At 40.9% G+C, this 17,283-nt stretch overlaps 1 protein-coding gene across 2 annotated transcripts in view; it reads left to right on the top strand.

Moving 5' to 3' along the window:
• Window positions 1-17,283, top strand: part of PDE11A (phosphodiesterase 11A) — a 424,947-nt gene that overhangs the window by 384,844 nt on the left and 22,820 nt on the right. For both annotated transcript variants that reach the window (XM_008058244.1, XM_008058245.1), the window contains one exon: window positions 1,146-1,229. In XM_008058244.1, the coding sequence (XP_008056435.1) occupies window positions 1,146-1,229 (84 nt within the window). The remainder of the gene's footprint in view (window positions 1-1,145; window positions 1,230-17,283) is intronic.

Genomic DNA, 17,283 nt, shown 5'->3' with positions numbered 1-17,283 from the left:
GCCACTGCACTTCAGTCTGGGCGACAGAGTGAGACTCCAACTCAAAAAAAAAAAGAAAAGCATTGTCAATTTCTCAGAAAGTTAAACAGTCATCATATGACCCAGAAATTTCACCTCTAGGTATAATCCAAAGAGAAACGAAAACATACATCCCAACATTGTACATGAATGTTCATAGCGGCATTATTCATATTAGCCTGGATACTACTCAAATGATGATCAACTAATGAATGAATAAGTAAAACATGGTAGATCTACATGATGAAATATTGTTTGACAATAATAATGAATGAAGTGCCGTTGCATGCTACAAGGATTAACCTTGAAAACATTATGCCAAGTGAAAGAAGCCAATCACAAAAGATCACATGTCATATGATTACATTTATATGAAATGTGCAGACTAGGCAAATCCATAGAGACAGAAAGGAGATTCATGGTTGCCTAAGACTGGAAGTTTGGGGAAAAAAGAGAGTGACTGCTAATGGTATAGGGTTTCTTTAGGGGATGATAAAAAATGTTCTAGAATTAATTGTGGTGACAGTTGTACAAATTTGTGAATAACGAAAAACCACCAAATTGTTTTTTGTTTTTTTTTTAAGCAGTGACTTTATAATACCCACCAGAAACAGGGTAATTGAATAAATACAAAAATTCTAGATAGTAAAGAAAACTATAGAGAATCAACAACCCACCTTGAACAATAAATATAAATGGTTTCTATTGAAAATAAAATGGCTTTTAAGAATCTTTTCCAATCCAATTTCATTCTATTCCATTTTCTCACTATAGCCTGCATTATTCTTGTGGCAGTAAAGCACAAGGCTTCCCCTTGACTTGTACCCAGTTCCCAGTGACCTGATGACTTGATTTAGTAGCAGTAACTTACATCTCAAGACAGATTTTGGCCTCAAGAAGTTGCATGTTATAAAGTTCAAATAAATTCGCTTACAAATCTCATAAAAAGGAGGTGAAAATACTTTATTTCTCATCATAGATAAAGGAAAAGCTAGTATGTGTAAAGATTGATTGTGATTTGTGAAGTGTTCAGTTTATAAAAATTGGACCATTATGGCAAAGTGTTTGATAAAGCACCCGTAAAATACTTCGGTGTAATAAAGCAAGGTTCTTCTCCCCTATTCTAGGCTATTTTTGATCGGAACCGGAAAGATGAACTGCCTCGGTTGCAACTGGAGTGGATTGATAGCATCTGCATGCCTCTGTATCAGGTAATTTTGATTTGGGAGGGTCTACATGTCCTGACTGAGGCAGAAAAGGAAGAGTGTGCACAAAGTACTTTCAGAAGCATTCATTTTAGGAGACTTTTCTGTGTGTACGTAGTTGAGAACTCCCGCTGCAATTTGTCATTGGTAGGTTTTTGACTGTCCCCTGGGAAGAGTTGGTACTAGGAGGCTAGAGACCTGCACCCTTCACCACCTTCTAGGATGTAATCTCTTGAGACTTCACTGCCTCATATGTAAACCAGGGATCATAATATTTGATCTCAGTATCTCCCAAACTGTGCCCCATGGAACACAAATATCCAGCCATTGTCTAATAGCTATTTCTTCAAAAAGAGCTCACAGACCCAAGAAACATGTGTGACCTTGATTAACTCTGAATTTCTTAAGCATATGTGACCATGGAAATCTTTTTTATATTTTACAATTTTTCTCTTCCTTTATTAATATCATGTGAGACATGAGGGTTCCATGAAACATGGGGTTCTGCTCCGACCCCGTGACCAGGGGGGTTGTGAAGCACTGTCTTCAAAATCTGCCCCTCTCTCAGATGTGTGCGACAAATCCCAACCAATGAATTCTGAGTGAGATGCACTAACGAGCTGGGCTCGGTGGCTCAGCCTGTAATCCCACGCCTTTGGGAGGCTGAGGTGAGTGATTGCCTGAGCCCACGGGTTCGAGACCCGCCTGGGCAACTTGGCGAGACCGCATCTCCACAATAAATCAAAAATCAGCCGGGGTGGTAGCGCATGCTGTTCGGAAGGCTGAGTTACTACTCAGAAGTTCCAGCTACTCAGAAGGCTGAGGCAGAAGAATAGCCAGAGCCCAGCAGGTTGAGGCTGCAGTGGCCAGGAGGGGCTACTGCACTTCAGTCTGGGCGACAGTGTGAGACTCCAACGCAAAAAAATAAAAAATAAAATAAAGAGATGCACTAACGAATTCCTAACTTTGCTGCCTGGTGTGCAGGCCCCTGCTCCTAGCAAGGAGACAAGTATCGTTTTGAATGGTTCACACTCCACTTTTGAGTACAGATTAGGGCTGACATCAGTTAACACTAACAGTTTAGTGTATATTGGCTTTTAATTCCACTTCTAGGCTTTTGCTTTCATATGTGAAACCTGGCAAGTTCTTTACCCCCCACCTAGCTCAATCAGACGGAGCTTCTTTTCTAACTTCAAAGTGAGAAACATGCAGGGAAAACAAAACCTCTTTAGTTTCTCACCCTATGTAATGCCATTAAAAACACAGTATTGTTTTTTAAGGACCTCACAACCATCAAGTTCTAGCTCATCTACCACTTCGTTTTCAGCACTTTTAGAAACTGCTGAGCCCTGTCACAGAATCCTAATAAAAGCAAAAGCAAACAAACTTAGAATACTGCCTTGAAGATGGAAATGCAAATTTTTAATAACCATAAATAACAAAGTAAATTCATTGTTTTATATCATACATGATAAAATCAGCCAAAATTTTAAAATAATCTAAAATTGATTAATGTCATTAAAAATAGAACACAATGAGCCGGGCTCGGTGGCTCAGTCTGTAATCCCACGCCTTGGGAGGCTGAGGTGAGTGGATTGCCTAAGCCTGCGGGTTCGAGATCCACCTGGGCAACTTGGCGAGACCTCATCTCCACAATAAATCAAAAATCAGCTGGGCGTGGTAGCACATGCCTGTAATTCCGGCTACTCGGAAGGCTGAGGTGGAAGGATCGCTTTAGTCCAGCAGGTCGAGGCTGTGGTGGCCAGGAGCGGCCACTGCACTCCAGTCTGGGTGACAGTGAGACTCCAACTCAAAAAAAAAAAAAAGAACATAATGTTCTTTTATTTGCAATGAAAAATTGGACAAGAAATCAGGAATGATGTACACTTTATTATAAAGGGATCCTCTACTCTCTTCTCTTCTTCTCTACTCCTCCCAGCCTCAATGTCTCTGAGTAAGCTGACCCCATGTACAAAGTCCACAGCTGCTGGGCCAAGTAGACCTTGCTTGCTAAATTGACCTTGACTACCCACGCTGAGTTATTTTTAATGTTACTCAGTTTCCTGTGCACACTTAAGCAATAAATGGGTTGCATAAATTATTCTTGCAATTAATATTCGTTTTACTGTGGGTAAGGCTTAAGAGGATGGGCACATACATGAGGGTGGAGGACTGCTTAATTTTTGGTACTAGTTTGCAGAACTATTTTGGAGTAAATCCAGTCTACATACTCTTCCTATGTGATTAGTTATAGTAAATGCTGTAAAGGACCCTCATGTGGTTTTCCATGTTAATTTGTTTTATTACAGATTCACAATTGTTAGGGCTTATCTTATACTTCCTATTAAATACTTAGAAATCTTTAGGTTAAAAAGAAAGTTACTTGAAATAGAAGTTTCTAGATTTAGGGAGTAACATTATCACTTCATGTAATACATCATCTTTACGTTTCACATCTGTTTTACTTTACAACTTATTTGTGAGTTTAGATATACCTGCTATTTTCATCTATAGGAAATTAACATATAGAAAGATTTAGTGATGCTTCTGCCAAGTTAGAGTTGGGTCTTACTCATCCAGGACCTTTGTTTTACTGTAGTGGCCTTCTACTGACCCACTCTACCTCTTATGGAAATTTTTCCCACCATTTTTTATTATTTAGCCAGCTGGGAAGAAGCATGTCATACTCATAGGGAATGTGGAAGGAGCTGTTTGCAGTTCATATTCATACTTGCTGCTGATTCTTCTCATTTAACAGAGAATAAAAAATCTTGCTCTTTTTGATTCCTTATTACCACCAATTAAAAAAAAAATTCCCACTTTATGTGTAGGTTTTTTACAAGGCTTTGAAGCCAACCTTTCAGTACTCAAACTGAAACTTTAAAGAGTGAGTTTATGTATCTTCTCTGAAGGTCTCTTTTATTTCATCTCATGCAGTGGTCTCGCCCCTACCCCCTACTATTTAACTGGATAATCTCACATGAGCTGTTGATGCTTCAGAACTAAAATGAATCGGTCAGTGGGCAGGAATCACCATTAGTGGGAAGGCAGAGAGTCTTGAGAAAATGACAAGCAAGGAAAGTCACTGATGTGACACTTCCCTGAGGCAACTCAGCGGAAGGCCAGTTTAGGGTTTTGAACATAAAAGTGTAATAATGAGGAGTCTGAGAGGATAGAAGGCAGACGGGGAAGTTGGCAGGTGGCAGGAATTCCTAATATGATCAGTCTGTAATGACATGGTCTGAAATATAGAATGTAAGAATCCATTTGGCCTTACTACATTGATCTGGGCATATGGCAATAGGATACAGAATAGGACATATAAGACAAAGAATGTTTTCTCTAATGGCCAAATCCTGACTCCAAGGTGGACTAAGCTTGGGTGACAAGAAACTTAGGTAGAGCCTCAGGCAAACATTCCCATAAAGAGATCTGTGGTCCTCCTGCAGGTGGAGCAGTGTGGAGAAATGGCATCCAGAAAGGTTGGGAGCTGGCAAAGGGGACCCAAGCTGGAGGGTGTTTGGTAGAGGAGAATGGCGGTGCAGCTGGGCAGGAGATACAAACATGCTTGTAGTACAGCTTTTTGACTTCATTGATTTTCATTGGGTAGTTCAGTTTTACTTCATGGTTTTAAAAGGATTGTGCTTGTCAAATATCAAATAGATCCAGTACTTTCCACTTGAGTTCCTGCTGGCTGAGCTTGTCTCTCCTCCAAGCAAAGAGTAAAGATGATAGCTACTCTCAGATGACTGATGCTTATTTGTGTACCTAGTTGTGCCTATACCAGTAGAGCTGTGTATGCCCACGCCAGTACATTTAGGATACCCATAGCATGTAAAATCCAAACTCTTACCTCTGGGATAAATTTACAGTCAATTTGTGTCTATGTTGAGGGATAACAATGACGAACTCCCCCTCCCCTGAAGTCTATTTATTAGGAAGTTAGCGAAGTAGTCTAATGAGTGACAAAAAAAATATATCAAAATATATAAATAAATCAGAAAAAATGATTTGTGGGCCTTCTTTACCATATTTCTTTTAAACAAGAGAGACTGACTGGTTCTATCTCTTAAGAAGAAAGAGAGCAAGATTTGTGACACTGATTTAGCTCTCACACCATGCCAGGTGAGTAGAGCACATGTACAGAACAGTCCAGTCCAAGACCCATGGATAATGATATAACAGGGAGGTAGTACAGGCATTTATACATATGTTTTTATGTGAGCATGTAGTTCTTTGGAATTTGCTCATCTTTTTAATCCTGTGGTTTCAAACTTTTCTTTAAAAAAAAAAAGAAAAGAAGGAAGAAAGAAAGAAAATGATCCTAACAGGCAGAAGTCATGATTTATCTGTGATAACATTATAATCAGGAAGCATATAGAAAGCCAAGAGTGGGCAGGAAATCATCAAAGCACATTCCCCAAGAGACTAAAACCCTGGTTAGTTAGCTCTGTCCTAGCAGGGTATCTTAGAGGAATACATTGACATCTGATTCCACTGCTTTCTGCTGTCTTTGCACCCTGCTGGGGATCCATTAGCCTTCTGCTCAACATCTTTAGAAGAAAAAAAAAAAAGACACCATCAAATTTTGAAGTCATTGCTGCACCAGCCTTAGGGATAAACAGATCCTCATGTCACAGTATCATTCTGAACTTCTCTCTGTAATAGCAAGCTAAGTTCTGGGTCCTTATTTTCATTCTCAACTTGAGCAAACCTCAGTGTGCCTAGAATGTCAATGGTGCACAGAGGCATTGTAAATATTCTGTGTGTAAAGGACTGAGGGATTTTATTTTTATTATGAACATAATCAGATTTTCAGCTCATCCCAAGCTGGCTTTTGAATTTGGAGTGGGTTTTCTCACGGAAAATGCAAAAGGGCTTGACCTGGACAACAGTTACCCAGAATAATTTTCTCTCTCTCTATTAAGAAAAGAAGATTTTCAATAAGAGTAGTACTTCTTTATTAAGATGTCATTTGGTTTTTTTAAATAGACAAAGTTTCTGCTGTTAAGATTACAGTAACTTTTGACTTTTTCTCTGTCTTCAGTTGTAATGGTCATTTTGAAAAATTTATTCTACCTGAGCATATATTAATATGCTCTCTGGAAGAAAAGGGGAGGAAAAAGACTTTAAATACACTTGAAAGTGTAGAGACTGGGAGTTAGAAACTGATGAACTGGAAAAGAGACTATACGGTGCTACTCCAGGGTAATTTCTCTGGATACTGATAAAAATACTTCAAAAAGCAACTCTGTGTTCCCTAGGAACAACTTCATCAGATATTAAAAGAACAAAAAAGACACCACCCAAATAAGCTTCCTATAAATGTTTTCTCTATGACATTTAGTATTCTTGTAGACGAGAGGAAGAGATAATTGGGTCTAATTTCTTACTTGCCCCTACAGAGGGAGGCATATATGGAATGGCGTCATACATAACTCAAAAAATTCAAGAAGGAGGGAGGAAGGAAGGGAGAGAGGAAGGGAGGGAGGAAAATAACTTCCTATATTCTCTATAATTGATCTGTCTGGCTCCACCTACTCCTGGTGATGGGGGTATGGGGTGATGGCAATGTTCAGGGACTATTATTTAAACTTGAAAATTAAAGTGTCTCAATCTCTTCTGGTTAAAACAGGCCTTTGGAAAGAATAAAATTTGAATTGCTCCCAATCAGAGCTATTTCTTCTTCCCAGCTGACATCTAGGTTCCAGGGAACTTGAGGCAGGCATCTAGTACTGGTTAGGCATAGATAGATAAATTTCTTATAGGCAGTTTTTAGGGAGTGTTCAGACGTTTTTCTCATTACATTTTTACTACAGGCCAGGCTGAAAGGTCAACCCACCATTCTACCCCACTCCCTCAGCCAATCAAAAGAAAATATCATCAGATGTAAGAATAGGACAGCCCAACCTTTCAGTTCATGGCTTAGCATAATAATCACTAAATATATTTCAGGCTCCCTGTTGAAGGTGAAATGCTCAACCCCACCCCTTAACTAAACAAAACCATGGAAATGATAATAAGACCACCTTTTAACTCATTAACTTGTGTTTTTGGAAATCTAGCAAGTTTTCTTCAAAGACAAAAAGACCACCCCTCTTCCCATCAGAGGTGGAGAGATATCAGTCTCTCCAAGCATGTGGTTACCTGTACTCCACCTTTTTAGCATATCAATTATTGTGCAAATACATCTAGCTTTTTAGTTAAGAATAAAAGCAGTCTTTATTTTCTATAGATTGGCCTGTACCAGGTCTTTCTGGCATGAATCTTCCTTTTCCCTCTCTTTTTCTCACTAATAAACTCTGTTCTAAAATTTTGCTGGCCGTTCTGAAAATCATTTCAGGGTCGAGTCAAAGAATGTACAGGTTTGTGCCATACTCCACCCAGCATCAGACTCATTTATGGTTGTGACCATTTTGTGACCTTCAGGAGTACCCCTGGTATACTTGCTGCCTGCTGGGTCTTACTGGATTCACTGAGAGGTGGCTGTTCATGACCCTGGGTATGATGCTATGGCAGCCTCTGTGTGACCATGGGTGTGGATATAAGAAGCACTTAGGGCAGGCCCTGGCCAGTAGCTGCAGTTGCTGTAGTCTGTGGTTCTTACAGTAGCCTCTCTTAGCAAGCCCTCTCCCCCACCTCTAACAGCTTCCTGGTCAGTTCTAGTCCACTGGTTTTCTTGTCATTTTCTCAATCCTCCTGGGGCATCATGTCCTAGCTACTTTCTCTTCACCCTGCAGTCCACACAACTTCCTAAGTCCTTTCTCATATGCTGCCTGGGTGGTGATAATTCACTTTTGGAAAATTCCATCATTTTCCTGAATTAGGCCCTTAGATTCGAAAGCCCTTACAGCACTCCCAGAATTTGACCCCCAAGAAATGTGAAGCCAGGACTACTTGCTTCTGATCTTCCTTCTTTCTTGACCCTCCTTTCTGCCTCTCTCCCCCTTTTCTCTTTCTCCACGCTTCTTTTTCTTCCCTCCCTCCTCCCACCTCTTTCCTAACATTTTTCAGTTTCCTTTTTCATGTCTGATGGGAACTATCCTTACATGGTCTTCTCTGTGCTCTCCCTGCTAGAGCTTTGTAGCGAGAACTGATGATCTGACTTGGCCAGGCTAGGTTCTTAGTGAACAAAGGAGAGTTCTGAAATGTAGAAATCCCTTTCACTCACACAGAGCTGCACATCATTGAAAGCTGAATGATGACAGCTTGTTGTTTCTGTCTGGGAACCACTGTTTGCCTGGAGGAGGAAAGCCTGCCGAGATAATGGGTGAGGAGCCACAGGCATCACAACTCAAACAGAATGAAAAATATATTGAGTTAATATTTTCAAAATATTGTTCTTTTTACATATACTGTCCCCACATCTGAGTGCTGGCAGTAAAACATGTGTATCTCAAAAAATATTCTATGTACTATTAGTCAAATTCAAATAGCAGAGAAATGTTAGTCTTCAAAAATGTCAGTTGTATATAATTTCTAGGACCTTCCACTACAGTCTGTCTTCCAAACCTTTGACCTAATGTTCTGTCTTTAAAAAAAAAAAATCTGCCGGGCTCGGTGGCTCAGCCTGTAATCCCGTGCCTTTGGGAGGCTGAGATGAGTGGATTGCCTAAGCCCGCGGGTTCGAGACCCGCCTGGCCAGCAAGACCTCATCTCTACAATAAATAAAAAAATCAGCCGGGCGTGGTAGCGCATGCCTGTAATTCTGGATACTTGGAAGGCTGAGGCGGAAGGATCGCCGGAGCCCAGCAGGTCGAGGCTGCAGTGGCCAGGAGCGGCCACTGCACTCCAGTCTGGGCGACAGAGTGAGACTCCAACTCAAAAAAAAAAAAAAAAAAAATCTGACCATGGCTTCTCTCAACTTAAAAACCTTAGGTTACTACCACTATCTATAATATACTGGCCAGAGTCCTTGGTTTGGCATTCAGAGATGCCCTCATTCATTCTGAAGTCCACCCCACCCCCACCCTTCCATCTCCATTCCTTGGCCTCATACCTCCTTGTCCTCCTCTGCCTGGAAGACATCAGCCCACTCTGTCATTTCTGTAAAACCTCTACTTCCTCTCAACATTGCATGGTACTCTGCATCTCTTTATAATCACACATAACACTCTGTACGTGATTATCTTTCTGTCTGTCTGTCTTCCCCATTAGTTTCTTGGGACCATCATATTCCTGGAAACTAGCACAGTGCTTAGCACATCAGAGCTTCTCAATAAATGTTTGTTGAGCAACTGGATGAAGAAACGAAAGTGAATGATAGGATACAGTGCCGCAGAATTAATTATAAGCACTGGGATGCAGTTACAATGTCATTTTAAGTTGTCATCTATAAATCCATTCATGCTGAATGACAGGAATACGTTCAGAGAAATGCATTGTTAGGTGATTTCATTGTACTAACATCACAGAGTGCACTTACACAAACCTACATGGTACTGCCTGCTATACACTATATGGTGTAACCTACTGCTCCTAGGCTACAAATCTCTACAGCATGTTACTGTCCTGAATACCGTAGGCAATTTTAAAACAATGGGAAGTATTTGTGTATCTAAATATATCTAACATAGAAAAGGTATCGTAAAATACAGCATTATCATCTTATGAGACCACAGTCATGTATGCAGTTCATCATTGGCTGAAACATCATTACAAGGCACATGGCTGTATATAAAAACCTTTCATCAGCGTGTGCACTGTTATATTCCTGCCCATAATCTGGGGTATATGGTCTATGATATCTTTTTAGAAAATGGTTTAGTTCTCATCATGGTTGAATTGGCCCCTAATTCTACTGTAAAAGACCAGTTTACAGCCATGAATTTTTCAGAACTTTGCCTCTTTCAGCTAGGAAATACATTTTCTTTTATCCAGCATTGACAGAAAATGTAGTCTTCTAGTTATTTTAATATCCAAGTTAATAAGCGGAGCTAGCATATATCATACATAGATTCCAAGAAATTATATTGTATACATATGATTTCAAGAAATTATAATACAATGAAATACACTAAATTTATCATGATTAAAATTTAATCTTTCGGCTGGGCTCGGTGGCTCAGCCTGTAATCCCGCGCTTTGGGAGGCGAGGTGAGTGGATTGTCTGAGCCCGTCGGTTCGAGACCCGCCTGGGCAACTTGGCGAGACCTCATCTCTACAATAAATCAAAAAATTTGCCGGGTGTGGTAGCACACGCCTGTAGTTCCAGCTACTTGGAAGGCTGAGGCGGAAGGATTACCGGAGCCCAGCAGGTCAAGGCTACGGTGGCCAGGAGCGGCCACTTCACTCCAGCCTGGACGACAGAGTGAGACTCCAACTCAAAAAAAAAAAAAATTTAATCTTTCTTTCACTTAGTAGACTTTTCAGATCCTCCAGTGCCTAACAGTTATCAGGGCAAACATGAAATAATAATGTACTGTATAGGACAAAGTGCTGAGTAGCAGAGAGGGCTCACTAATAGAAGAACAGTTAAGTTCATGTCACTTCCTATATCATGCATGATACTTGGCAGGTGAGGCATCTCATATCCTTGGCTCTATCTCAAGTTTCTTCCTGAATACCTGACACACCAGGCTGTTTGATTTTGTAGAGAATTTTTCACCTACAAAAAGGAACTTGACCTGATCAAGAAACCAGCTTTATGTACATTTTCTTATAAGTAAATGGATTTTAATTTGTTTTATTTCATGTAACTTAAAACCTGCTGTTTATACAGTAGTACTTAATCTTTTTTTGTTTCACATGCATTTTATGACCTCAAAAACTGCTATCATGAATCTGTATTAAAACGCTGGGATCTTGTGGAAAAAATAAATATTATATAATCCCAAATAAGGATTTTTTGAGGATAGAATTTAAGATAGCATCTATTTCTCCTTATCCAGTTAACCAACATAAATAACTATTTTTTAAACTATTTCTGCTTTGGAATCATGAAGCTTAAAGTCTCTTAACCCCAAGTCCATACAAGGCTTGGAATGTCATTTTTACTTGAGTTACTTTCCAGTTCTCTTACAGAGAATAATTTAAAAGCTGTTGTACCTTTTCTTCATGACCCACTCTTCTTTGTCTTCCTAAGAAATAGGAAAAAAAAGGGAGGGAGAGAGGGACAGAAGAACAAAGAGAGGGAGAAGGGGAAGGAGGAGAAACATATATGAATGTTCACAGCTTTGCTAGTGAGGTGTTAATAGAAAATGAGGAGAATGATAAAGAAAATGCCTACATATCACCTTAGAGAATACCTAAATTACTAACAACAGACTGTTGGGAGAAATAAGAACACCACATTTTCTTATTCCTGAGATGCCCCCTTCATGTTATTGTTCACACGCAAACACATTTTTACTCAGGTACACACTAATATATTCCACTTTGGTCATTTAACATAAAATTCTGAACATGTTTTCATGTCTCTACATAATTTTCACATTACTTTTTGAAATGATAGCCTAGTATTCCAGTAAGTTGACCTGTTGTAATTTATTGTCATTCCCTACTTTTCTTTTTAAATAGAGATAGTTCCAAAATGAGCACCTTTATTCAATATTTTATTGACTTATTTAATACTATGAAGTACAATTAGAAATCATAAAGTTGCATTTATTTGTTTTCTGAAAATAATAAAAACATATACTCTCAAGGAGACAGAATGTGAGTAGAGATTACTAAGGGGAACTAAAAAAAAAAAAAGAAGTATTTTTGGAGAGCAGGTTCTTTTTAGTACTGGCTTCCCCCATTACGTAAGTGTTCTAGGAACCCATCAACATCAATGTACCAGCTAGTGTTGTAAGGGGCTGTGTTATGCTTCAGTTATTTTTGTTTTGTTTTGAGATTCTTTTGTTTGAAAAAGTCCTCAGAGGGAAACATTTAGCTGGTATGGAAAGGATGAAACAGAAAATGGCAGAAGCACTAAAAGGCATCAAAATTGATGAGCTCAAAAACTGTTTTAAGCAGTGGAAAAAGCATCTCAATAGGTACATTGCATCAAACAGAGAGACCTGAAGTTTAAATATGTAAGAAAAATTATAAAAAATTTTTTATAAATAAACTCCAAGTTTTTTTGGGTACCCCCTCATATATCACCTCAAATATTGGAAGCTGGAAAGGAAGTAACATCCCAATGTTGCAGAAGGGCATAGCAATAGGAGGTCTACTAAACCTCACACTATAAGAACGTTAGAAAATGCAGGAGACACCCTTATGGAAATTGGAACTGGTGACCAATTCCTGATCAAAACCCCAAGTGCCCATGCCATAAGAAATTAGATAGCCGGGCTCGGTGGCTCAGCCTGTAATCCCGCGCCTTTGGGAGGCTGAGGTGAGTGGATTGCCTGAGCCCGCGGGTTCGAGACCCGCCTGGGCAGCGAGACCTCATCTCTACCATAAATCAAAAATCAGCCGGGCGTGGTAGTGCATGCCTGTAATTCCAGCTACTTGGAAGGCTGAGGGGGAAGGATCGCCGGAGCCCAGCAGGCCGAGGCTGCAATGGCCGGGAGCGGCCACTGCACTCCAGTCTGGGCGACAGAGTGAGACTCCAACTCAAAAAAAAAAAAAAAGAAAGAATATAGACAAGTGGGACCTCATCAAACTGACAAGCTTCTGCAAAGCCAAAGAAACCATCAAGAAAGCAGGGAGACAGCCCACAGACTGGGGAAAAAATATTTGCCAGCTGTATATCTGACAAAGGCCTAACTCTAGGATCTACAAGGAACTCAGATGTGCCGAAATGAAAAAAACAAACAGCCTCATTACAAAGTGGGGAAACGATATGAATAGATACTTCTCAAAAGAAGACATGCGAGCAGCCAACAGGTACATGAAAAAATGCTCGACTTCACTAGTCATCAAAGAAATGCAAATCAAAACCACACTGAGATACCACCTAACTCCAGTCAGGATGGCCATCATCGGTAACTCAAAAAACAACAGATGCTAGAGAGGATGCAGGGAAAAGGGAATACTTCTACACTGTTGGTGGGAGTGTAAACTAATACAACCTCTGCAGAGAACAGTTTGACGATTCCTAAATATATCTAAAAATCGCCCTTCCATACGACCCCGAAATCCCCCTACTCGGAATATACCCTGAGGAACTCAAATCATTGTATGAAAAATATACTGGCACATGTATGTTTATTGCAGCATTGTTCACAATAGCAAAAACATGGAACCAACCATGCTGCTCATCAATAAAAGACTGGATAAAAAAATGTGGTACATATACACGAGGAATATTATGCAGCCATAAAGAAGGACAAAATTATGAACTTCACAGCAACTGAGATGAACTTAGAATCTATAATACTGAGTGATCTGTCACAGAAACAAAGAACCAAGAATTGCATGTTCTCACCCATAAGCGGATCTTGAATAATTATCATAATACTATAAGAAAAGGATTGGCAGTAGTGGGAATCTGCTGGGCGGAACACACCTCATCAACAAAAGTACCTGTGTAATGAACATTTGTATGCCTAACCCTGAAATGTACCCCACATCTTTTAAAAAAAATATATACACACACACACACACACACACACACACATACATACATACATACATACACTGAAGGCCTACTGATCTGCCTTTTTGAAGGAACTCCTGAGAGGCTCAGGACTTAGAGGAATCAGACCCAGACAAGAGTGGTATATTTGTTTCCTAGGGCTGCCGTGACAAAGTACAGCAAACTGGGTGGCTTACAATAACAGAAATGTATTCTTTCATAGATCTGGAAGCTGGAATCCAATTGTTGGTTCCTTCTGAGGGCTGTGAGGGAGAATCTGTGCATGCCTCCCTCCCAGTTTCTGGTGGCTGCCAGCAGTTTTTGATGTTCCTTGCATTGTAGATGCATCACTATAATCCTTGCCTCTGTCTTCAGGTGACATTCTCCCCTGTGTCTCTGTCTCTTCACATGACCTATAAAGACACCAGTCATTAGATTGGGGCCCACCCTAATCCAGTATGACTTCATCTTACCTTGATAACATCTGCAAAGATACTATTTCCAAATATGGTTGCATGCTCAGGTACCAGAGATTAGGATTTCAGCATATCCTTGGGAGGACACAATTCAATTCACAGCAGTGAGGATGAAGCATGAGCCTGGAAACATGAGGAGATGTTGGACTTTGGTCAGTGAGCTCTCAGGACTCTCCCATGCAAGTCAGGTCAACAGCCTCTGCAACCACTCCCAACCCAGGAGACCAGAGGGTGCTTCTCCTGGATGCTAATGGGGAGAACTCATGGCCGAAATTAAAAGTCTGTGGAGTGACTGGGTGGACTCCCAGATGCCCTCCTACTCTGCACATGAGATGCCAGCAGCCAGATACTCCCAGAAGCAGAAAAGTGGGATTCTTCTCTTGGGAAATAGAACCATCTCTGAGAAAAGACCTGCTTGTACTTGCACTTGGGACTCTAAATGAGGCAACTTCCTGCAGGATGCCCTTAACATGAAGCCTACCAATTGACAATCACAGCTCTCCCACTTGCCTGCCCATGCCCCTACACTCTGCCTTAACTAAGTCTCTCAGCGCCTTGCATTTCAATACATGCTAACAGATATGGGACACAGGATGTTTGAGGAATGCCTCCAATATGAAAAAATACAAGCAATTTTTTTTTTTTTTAATCAGAATCCCACTCTGTCGCCCAGACAGGAGTGCAGTGGCATGCTCACGGCCACTGCAACCTCGACCTGCTGAGCTCAGGCGATCCTTCCGCCTCAGCCTTCCATATAGCTGGAACTATATGGGCACATGCTACCACGCCCAACTAATTTTTTGACTTATTGTAGAGACGAGGTCTCACCATGTTGCCCAGGCTGGTCCTGAACCCGTGGGCTCAGGCAATCCTCTCACCTCAGCCTCCCAAAGTGCTGGGATTATAGGCTTGAACCACTGCTCCCGGCCTAGAATTAATTTTTTAAAAACAAGAAAGAAAGGGGAATTCAAAGCAAATGGTAAAGGCAGAAAACAAAAGACAACTTCACAAATACCATCTAAAAGACAAGAAATATGTTATAAAACATATCCCTGGGTTTTTTTCTTTCTTTTTTTTTTCTAGTAGCCATGACAGGATTTTTCTCTTTCATCTGGATCCCTGTCTTAGTGAAAGTCTCCTAACTGCTCCACTGCCAGCTGCCTCCACCTGGTCCCTGTGCTCAGCAGCCCCTCCCCAGTCTCACCCCTCAGTCCTGTTCTCCATATCTTTCCACCAGATAGCTGAAGGATAGGATTGTCACCACCAGAACTATCTTCCTAAAGCAGATTTGCTTGCCCCACTAACCTGTTCAAAGTCCTTCAGGCCCTCCCTCCCCATTACTGGAGGAAAGAACCTAAATGGGCACATATGACCTTGCCATATCCTCTTCCTTTGCACCTTCTGCTCTTGCCATCACTGGCCACCTGCCATTTCCCAAATTGCTACCTCACTAGTTCCACACTCTGTGCCTTTGCTCACACATCCTCTCTGCAGGCCTCCCTTTTCCTCCTCTTCCAAGGCAACTCCTAGTCTTACTTGAGGCCTCTGCTATAGATGACAGCCTTCTTGTAAAACCTCCATTTGCCCTGAGGAGGTGGATATTCCAGTCTCTGGAACCCTCTGTGGGTTCTTTATTAGTACATTTAATTATTTGTATTCATTGCCTCTTACCGTAGCCACAGTGCCCAGCACAGCTAAATCTACCCACCTCCCCCCTCATCAAACTACAGCAGCAAGTGTGTAAGTTGTTATCCAGCTGCTGGGGCCCCACAGGGCTGCCTTGGCACAGTGAGAACAAGTGACAAGGACAGGAAAAATTGGGATATCACACTGCTCCAAGTCAGAGCTTGCATTTCCTCAGCATCTTGTGCTTCAGGACACCCTGAAATAACCTATCATTCCCAAGTTGCCCTGCGGCAGTTGTTAGCATTTCTGCCTTTATTTCACAGATGAGAAACTAGAGGTTGTACTTGCTGCTCAGAATCGCCCCAGTGAATTAGGGAGTTTCAGCATCTGAACCAATATCTCCTACAAGCAAAGAGAGGGATGGGCCACAGAACCCTAAAATAACAGCAAAGGAAAACTCATTCTCAAGATCTTGACTATCTACGGTATTGTTGCCTAAGGCCTTAGTGCTACAGGTGATCTAAACAGCTGAAAAATCCAAAAAGAAAAGGAGAAACCGAGAAACAGAGACATACAGAGAGAGAAAAAAGACCTCAGATGAGGGCCTAGAAGGAGGCAATATGTGCTAGGTGTGTTTGTAAGTGTCCTGTTTCAAACCTGCCCTCCACACACTAAACCTAGGCTCACTATCTTCAGCCTTCTGTTTATGGGGATCACCACTGGTTTATAGGTTTGGCTGAAAACAGCTTTACTCTGCTACTTTCTAAAGGTCTTTTCCCTTACAAAAGTGACTTTCTTCTTGGAACAAATGAATTGAAAGGTTGATAACATCAACCTTAACAAGAGTCTGAACCAAGGGAGGTGAAGAATGTGGAAATGCTTTGGGAAGAGTAAACATTTTAGTTAAAACCCTCCAGCATATGAGTCGTGATTGGTGTTATCATTAATATCATCTCTAAAGCTCAGCATCTCTGCTGTAAACTTGGATAATAATAGCCACACTTCCTGTCTCTCAAAGATGCCATGAGCCTATGACATTTTTCGAGCACTTAGGAGAGGGACCCACAAAAACCCAGAATTTATTTATTTTTAAAAATATATATTTATTCTTACATGTTTAAACTTCGGACACCTTAAAAATCTTCTCCGTTTGATGCAGTACACCTATTGAGACACTTTTTCCACGCTCAAAGCAGTTTTTGAACTCATCAATTTTGATGCCTTTTTTTGTTAAACCTGAGACTCTAATCAGAGAGAGAGAGAGAGAGACCACAAAGAGCCAGCTCCGATGCAAACACACGAGGGTCTTTATTCAGGCTCGAGTCTGGGCTCACACCCGAAGCAGCAGCTTCAGGGACGAGAGCCCCATCCAGCATGGCAAGCAGTTTTTATACATCATTACAGAGGGAGGGGAAAGAACTTTAAACTTGTTTTTACATGATAGGGTAAG

This window comes from Carlito syrichta, unplaced genomic scaffold (assembly GCF_000164805.1).
Source record: "Carlito syrichta isolate Samal-C Ts95f unplaced genomic scaffold, Tarsius_syrichta-2.0.1 Scaffold303265, whole genome shotgun sequence".
Classification (NCBI taxonomy): domain Eukaryota; kingdom Metazoa; phylum Chordata; class Mammalia; order Primates; family Tarsiidae; genus Carlito; species Carlito syrichta.
This window is presented reverse-complemented; position numbering and strand designations above follow the sequence as displayed.